Source organism: Pseudoliparis swirei, chromosome 21, assembly GCF_029220125.1.
Source record: "Pseudoliparis swirei isolate HS2019 ecotype Mariana Trench chromosome 21, NWPU_hadal_v1, whole genome shotgun sequence".
NCBI classification, from domain to species: domain Eukaryota; kingdom Metazoa; phylum Chordata; class Actinopteri; order Perciformes; family Liparidae; genus Pseudoliparis; species Pseudoliparis swirei.
The window spans coordinates 4,000,658-4,008,157 of record NC_079408.1 but is presented as its reverse complement, the minus strand read 5'-3'; the positions used below and the strand labels follow the sequence as shown (position 1 = coordinate 4,008,157).

General features: G+C 49.1%; 1 protein-coding gene across 6 annotated transcripts in view; it reads left to right on the top strand.

Annotated features, from left to right (window-relative positions):
* dysf (dysferlin, limb girdle muscular dystrophy 2B (autosomal recessive)) overlaps positions 1-7,500 on the top strand; it is a 57,708-nt gene that overhangs the window by 41,651 nt on the left and 8,557 nt on the right. For all 6 annotated transcript variants that reach the window (XM_056443196.1, XM_056443193.1, XM_056443194.1 and 3 more), the window contains 8 exons: positions 1,966-2,094; positions 2,170-2,325; positions 2,406-2,497; positions 4,040-4,210; positions 4,493-4,638; positions 6,526-6,665; positions 6,769-6,857; positions 7,396-7,491. In XM_056443196.1, coding sequence (XP_056299171.1) covers positions 1,966-2,094; positions 2,170-2,325; positions 2,406-2,497; positions 4,040-4,210; positions 4,493-4,638; positions 6,526-6,665; positions 6,769-6,857; positions 7,396-7,491 — 1,019 coding nt within the window. The remainder of the gene's footprint in view (positions 1-1,965; positions 2,095-2,169; positions 2,326-2,405; positions 2,498-4,039; positions 4,211-4,492; positions 4,639-6,525; positions 6,666-6,768; positions 6,858-7,395; positions 7,492-7,500) is intronic.

Below are 7,500 nucleotides of genomic sequence, written 5' to 3'. Positions count from 1 at the left end.
ATGCCTCGTCCTCCTCATCCTCCTCTCTCCTCGTGCCGCGTCCTCCTCATCCTCCTCTCTTCTCGTCCTCCTCATGCTGCATCCTCCTCCTCCTCCTCTCTCGTCCTCCTCCTCTCTCTTCCTCCTCTTCATCCTCATCCTCCTCTCTCCTCACGCCTCTTCCTCGCTCAAACCAAACCATCACCTCCTTCCCGCCGGCCGTTGACCCTCCAGCGGCTCTTTCCCTCTTTTCTCTCTCTCTCTCTCTCTCTCCCTCTCTCTCTTTCAGGGGGCCGATCAAACGTCTGGAGACTCATCCAAGTCGACTTTGAGTTTCTTTCTTTCTTTTTTTGTTGTTTTTTTGCGAGCGACATTTCTCAAAAGCTTTTGCTCAAATGTCGCCCGACAGTCGGAAAAAGAGACCCTGCCAGCGCCTCCTTCTCTATTTACTCCCCCTTCTTCTCTCCTTCCGTTGCTTTCTCTCCCTCTGACCGTTCAGTCCGATCGGCTACCGTCGAGGGGAAGTGAGCCGCTGTTTCCAACCTTTCCTTCCCTCCTTTTACCTTCCTCTCACCCCACCGCCGCCCTCGCCCTCCTCTGTTCCCCTCACCTCTCTCGCCGCCGCCGCTCAGGCTCCTCAGTTGCATCATCTTTTGGTCTGGCGCCGTCACGGAGGTCTCTAGAAAGAAAAAAAAAGGAGCGAGCGATTAACTCACTTTTCACTTGATCCTCCGAGAGTAACTTAATCCACTAAATCAACTCTGGGAGCAGGTAAATCATTTGCAGATTTACTTGGTTTTAGAGGAAACCGGCTCTCGGGGGATTAGAACAAAGTCAGGCCAAATACAGTGAGCATGGGCCCCTGTGTGTGTGTGTGTGTGTGTGTGTATATAAATATATCATTCCCAAGAAGACTCATGGCTGTACTCTACTCCACACTGAGCAAAGGGTCTGAATACTTCAGACCATGTGATATTTCAGTTTTTCTTTTTTAATAAATGTGCAAAAATTTCTACATTTTTGTTTTTTTCTGTGAAGATGAGGAGCTGAGTGAACATTCACGAGGAATAAAATGAACTTTTTTGATTTTAGCACTGTGTATATATATATAAAGATATATATATATATATATGTATATATATATATGTATATATACATATATATGTATATACAAACATATATATATAAATAAATATATATATTTATTTGTATGCGTGTTACTCGCATAACTCAAAAAGTATTAAACTGAATCGCATAAAATTTGGTGGGATGATTGGTTATTATCCAGGGACCATTTGATTAGATTTTGGGATTGATCGGGTCAAAGGTCAAAGTCAAGGTCATGAAAAGGTCAAAATCTTCTTTTTACCATAGCACGGTCAATTTGTATCCAATTGGCATGCAACTAATGCCAACATGTTCATAATTCAATGCCCAATCTCGTGATATGCGAAGGTATGCGCTCTACTGAGTGCCCGTTCTAGTTTCAGGTGTTTTGCATCTCTTTGTGGTCATTTACTGTTTGTCTTGCGTCTCTTTTTCATCATTTAAGGTCATTTCTAGTGAGGTTGTGTACTCAGTTTGTCTATTTTTACTCTTGCGTCTCCTGAAGGTCATCTCCTGTTTGCGGTTCGTCTCCTGATGGTTTCGGGTCCTCCGGAGCCTCGTTGTGATCCGTAATCGTTCACTCTGAAGTGAACCTCTGTTTCCAGCGTGCTCCTTCTCTCCGTGACGGGGGGAAGTGTTTGAGACGGACGTCGACGAACTAACGATAACAAATGGATCGTTGCGTGCGGCACACGTGTGTGACCGTCTCGTTCTGCTGAGTCGCCCTCGGCTCCGGTTCTGGTCCAACGGCGAGTGGCTCGACGCCACTGCTCCTCATCCGCGGTGCTATTTCCTTCGCTTCATTCCTTCTCCTCATCCTCAACACTCATCCTTCCTTATCTGTTTTCCTTCCCCCCCCCTTCTCCTCCTCTTCCTCAGGTGTATGACCGGGAGTTGGAGAAGGTCGAGGGTTTCCAAGGCCTCTCTGACTTCTGTCAGACGTTCAAGCTGCAAAGAGGAAAGACTCGGGAGGAAGGGGAGGATCCGACGGTGGTGGGAGAGTTCAAGGTAAACACCTGAGCTTCATTCGTTAGTTTCTTTCGGCGGCCGTGTTTTCTCACATCGCCCTCTGACCGCGGCCAGGGTATGTTCAAGATCTACACCCTGCCGGAGGACCCCTCTGACCCCGCCCCCCCCAGGCAGTTCAGAAAGCTTCCCCCCAACGGCGTCGAGGAGTGCTTGGTCCGAGTCTACGTCCTCCAGGCTCAGGGGCTGCAGCCCAAGGACGCCAACGGGAAGGTACGAATTTATTTTAAAATAAGTGCCGCCAGAAGAGAGGGATGAGAGAACGAAGGAGGTGACGTGTTCTCTGTTTCCAGTGTGACCCCTACGTGAAGATCACTTTGGGGAAGCAGACCATCAGCGACCATGAAAACTACATCCCCTCTACACTGGACCCTGTCTTCGGAAAGTATGTGACTCCCGACCACCAGGGGGTTGTATAGAAGTCTATGCTTCATGTGTTAAAGCTGCATTCTCTCTCCTGACCACTAGGGGGCGACTCCTCTGGTTGTATAGAAGTATATGCTTCATGTGTTGGAGCTGCATTCTCTCTCCTGACCACCAGGGGGCGACTCCTCTGGTTGTATAGAAGTATATGCTTCATGAGCTAAAACTGCATTCTCTCTACTGACAACCAGGGGGCGACTCCTCTGGTTGTATAGAAGTATATGCTTCATGTGTTGGAGCTGCATTCTCTCTCCTGACCAGCAGGGGGCGACTCCTCTGGTTGTATAGAAGTCTATGCTTCATGTGTTAAAGCTGCATTATCTCTCCCGATCACCAGGGGGCGAGTCCTCTGGTTGTATAGAAGTCTATGCTTCATGTGTTAAAGCTGCATTCTCTCTCCTGACCAGCAGGGGCGACTCCTCTGGTTGTATAGAAGTCTATATAGTGACTCTACTTCTCTTGATGTATTCCCTCAGTAAACATTGTAAACATGAGTTTATGTCTCAGTCTCTCGTTTCAAGTCTTCTTCTATACAGCATGATGTCATCATTTAGTACATAATGGTCATCTAGAGTCACACAGACCATAAAGCAGGGGATGCTTTAGGGGCGGAGCTACAAGGTGATTGACAGGGAGTTCGCCACATTTTCTTCGTTCAAATTTCAGTTAATTCTAACATTTTGATCGTCTACAAAAAGTTATATGTTGCGTTATATTTCTTTCTATGACATTTTGTCAAGATTTCTTGACAGATGAAATCTGTGAAACACATTTATTTGGCAATACCTAAAATAAAAAAATGATAAAACCAGGTTCCAGACCGTCGTCGTCTCGCTCTGCTCTCGTGACCCCAGAGGAAACCACCTGTTAGCTCGCAGCCGGCTGGCTTCCCGCTCACTGTAACCGCCGTGTGATTGCGGTTATGTAGTCGGAGGCGGAAAGTCAAGAAAAGTCGAGCAGGAAAAAAATCTCTCTTCCATCGTAACACGTGACATGAAGGATGGATTTGATCTTCCAGCCCGGGACGTATGACTCAGACTGAAACCTCTTCCACGAGCGGTTCAACAGGTCGACGGATTCATCTCTTTAAACGTGTTCGTCACCGTGTCCTTCTTTGTGTGGAACACTTCCTTTCCCCACCAGTAGGGGTCGCTACACACACACACAACAGTCACCACAGAGGGAAGGGACAACAAAATATGAACAAACAGTGCAGCTCTTGATATCACGACGTGTTTACAATGTTTACTGAGGGAATCCAGAGAGGAGTAAACTTCTATACAACCAGAGGAGTCGCCCCCTGGTGGTCAGGAGGGAGAATGCAGCTTTAACACATGAAGCATAGACTTCTATTCAACCAGAGGAGTCGCCCCCTGGTGGTCAGGAGAGATAATGCATGTTTATGCCACAAATGATATACATAATAATACTAATAATAATAATAATAATGATAGCATCACGCCATGAAGCCTGTAAAGCCTGAACCCCCCCCCCCCCCCCCCAGGATGTTCGAGCTCACCGCCTCCCTCCCCCTGGAGAAGGACCTCCGGGTGATGCTGTACGACCACGACATGCTGACCAAGGACGAGAAGATCGGAGAGACGCTGATCGACCTGGAGAACCGCTTCCTGTCCCGACACGGCGCCTCGTGTGGCGTGCCGCGGTCCTACAGCCTGTGAGCGGCTTTACGACTCACGAAGAGTTAGTCTGTTCACGCGTTTGGATTTCTGTCTTTTTTTTTATCGTGTTTTTTTTTAATCGTGCAAAATCATAGAAAAGTATCACTAGAGAACCTCTCCTTACCCCCTCTCTCTAACCCACTCTCTCTCTATGTCGCTCAACCACTCTCTCTCTCTCTAACCCACTATTTCTCTCTCTCTCTCTAACCCTCTCTCTCTCTATGTCGCTCAACCACTCTCTCTCTCTCTAACCCTCTCTCTCTCTCTCGCCCCCCCAGGTCGGGGGTCAACCGCTGGCGGGACCAGCTGACCCCGAGGCAGCTGCTGTCCAGAGTGTGTGAGCGCCGGAACCTGAAGAAACCGGTTTACCACGAGGAGGAGGTCCACTTCAGAGGAGAGCGCTACACGGCCGCAGACCTGCAGGGTGAGGCCCCTCCCCTTCCTCCTCCTCCTCCTCCTCCTCCTCCTCCTCCTCTCCTCCTCCTCCTCCTCTCCTTCTTCTTCTTCTTCTTCTTGATCTTCATCTTCTTCATCGCCTCCTTCTTCGTCGCCTCATTGTTCTTTTTCTTTATCCTTTTCTTTCCCGCCCCTTTCCTTCCTTTCCTTTCCTTCTTTCTTCCTACATTTCTTCTTCCCGTTGCTTCTCCTCTCCTTTTCACTTCCTAACTCCCTTTGTCTCTTCTTCTCTCATCTTTCCTTCGTTTCCTTTCCTTCTTTCTTCTTTCATTACATGACTAACTCCTTTTGCTTCTTCTTTTCTTCTATATTCTCTCCATTGTGTCCCCATCGCCTCCAAGTCTTCATCGACCTCCACCCGTCCTCCATCTTTTCCTCCGCTACTAAATCTGCAGAACTTGGTAGAGGATGGAGGGAGGAAAGGAGGATGTATAGAGGGGGGGGGGGGGTTAAACCACAGGACCACCTGAAGAGTGGAGCGATGAGATAAATATTCAACGTTAATTTTCACACACACACACACACACACACACACAGTCCATGGCTGCTGCGATGAAGGTCATGCTAGTCGTTCTGGTGATTTATGGTATAAGTGTGTGTGTGTGTGAGTTTGTGTATGTGTGTGTGTGTGTGTGCCTGTGTGCGTCCGAGCCAACGTCAACATCGTGGTCGTCTCTAGGTTAGCGAGGAGCGCCGGGCCGCGTTCTCTTTCCACGTTGCCGCGGTTACCGTGCGTCAGCCTCGCTGTCCGTCAAGCGCGGCCTCTAATTGGCCGAGAGGCCGGGCTCCGCCTCCGGTTTTCTTTCCTCTCTTTCTTTTGCTCTTTAGTTTCCTTCCTCTTCTCCTCACTTCTCTCTCACTTCCTCTCTTCTCTCTTCATCTTCCTTTTCCTCTTTTTGGAGTTTATTCAACTTTCTGTTCTTCTGTTTCTCCTCATCTCACCTTGTCAAGTGTCCTTGTCTCATTCCCTTCTCTCCCCTGTCTCCTCTTGTCTCATCTACCCTACTCGTTTGTCTCCTTTCATCTCTTCCTTTGTCTCCTCCTCTTCTCTCCTTATCTGTCCCCTTGCTTCCTCTCCTCCCCTTCTCCTTTGTCTCCTCTCTCCTCCTTGTCTATTCCTCCTCTCCTCCTTTGTCTCCTCCCCTCCCCTCTCCTTATCTGCCACCTTGCTTCCTCTCCTCCTTTGTCTCCTCTTCACTTTAGTCTTCTCCCCTCTTCTCTCTCCTCCTCGTCTTTTCTTCCTCTCTTCTCCTTTGTCTCCTCCTCCCCTCCCCCCTGTCCTTATCTGTCCCTTTGCTTCCTCTCCTCCCCATCTCCTTTGTCTCCTCCTCCCCTCCCCTCTCCTTATTTGTCCCCTTGCTTCCTCTCCTCACCTTCTCCTTTGTCTCCTTTCCACCTTGGTCCTCTCCCCTCTCCTCCTCGTCTTTTCTTCCTCTCCTCCTTTGTCTCCTCCTCCCCTGTCCTTATCTGTCCCCTTGCTTCCTCTCCTCCCCATCTCCTTTGTCTCCACTCTGGTCTTTAATCCCCCTCCTCCCTCCCTCTCCTTCTTCATCTCCTCTCCTCAGTCTCTCCTTCCTCTCCTCCTCAGAGTCAAGAGGTGAATCTGAGTTTACGGTCAGAAACTTTTGACGTTAGTTGTTATATTTTGGTCGGAAACACAAAAATATTTTCCACATTCATTTCTCATTGCTCGGAGTGTGTGTGAGTGTGTGTGAATAATAATGATGAATAATTCTCCTCCCAGTCCACCCAGTATCCCGTGTTTCCATCCTCATCCTCCACTCGGAGTCATTTAAAGGCCTTAAACCTCCATCTCTCTGTGTGTGTGTGTGTGTGTGTGTGTGTGTGTGTGCAGAAGATAAAAACGTGTCCAGGCGCCACCTCGGCCCGCTGAAGGAGCGCCTGTCGCTCCTCATCCTGAGGAAGCTGGGCGTGGTCCCCGAGCACGTGGAGACCCGCCGGCTGCTCAGCCCGCTGCAGCCGGACATCGAGCAGGTAGCTCCGCCCATCGGCGCCCGGCGAGCCCGCAGCGCCACGGCGCCCGCTTCCCACGTCTTTAACCTCTCTCTCTTCTCCCCGATTGGCGCCCGTCCGTCAGGGCCGGCTGATGATGTGGGTGGACCTGTTCCCCAAATCCCTGGGACCCCCCGGAGCCCCGTTCAACGTCACGCCGCGCAAGGCCAACAAGTAGGAGACACGCCCACTCTGATCGATCAATCAGTCGATCAGGGGATCAGTCAGTCGATCAATAAGTGTGGGGATCCGTCAGTCAATTAGAATGTCAGTTCATGAATCAGTGAACACATTATTTGGTTAGATCTGTCAATCAATCAATCAATATGTTAATCAGTCAATTGGTCCGTCAATTAGTACACTCGTTAAGAAACATGAAATTAATCAATCCATAAATCAATAAAATGAGCAGAGGGGAGGAGTTAGTCAGTCTTTTACTGTCTTATAAATTCCTTCAATCGATTGGTCAGCCAGTCAATCAATAAATCAGTTCAGTCATGTTTTGGTTAGCTTGTCAATCAATAAATCAATTAACATGTTAATCAGTCAGTCGGTCTGTCAATTAGTACGCTCGTTAAGAATCAATCAATCAATGACCAGGAGGAGGAGTTAGTCTTTTACTGTCTTCTCGATCGGTCGGTCGATTAATCGCCCTGCGAGTCGCATAGTGATGACATCATCAGCTCACGGGGCGTCTCCATTGGTCCTCCAGGTTCTTCCTGCGTTGCGTCATCTGGAACACCAGCGACGTCATCCTGGACGACGTCAGCGTCAGCGGCGAGAGGATGAGCGACATCTACGTGAAGAGGTGACGCCG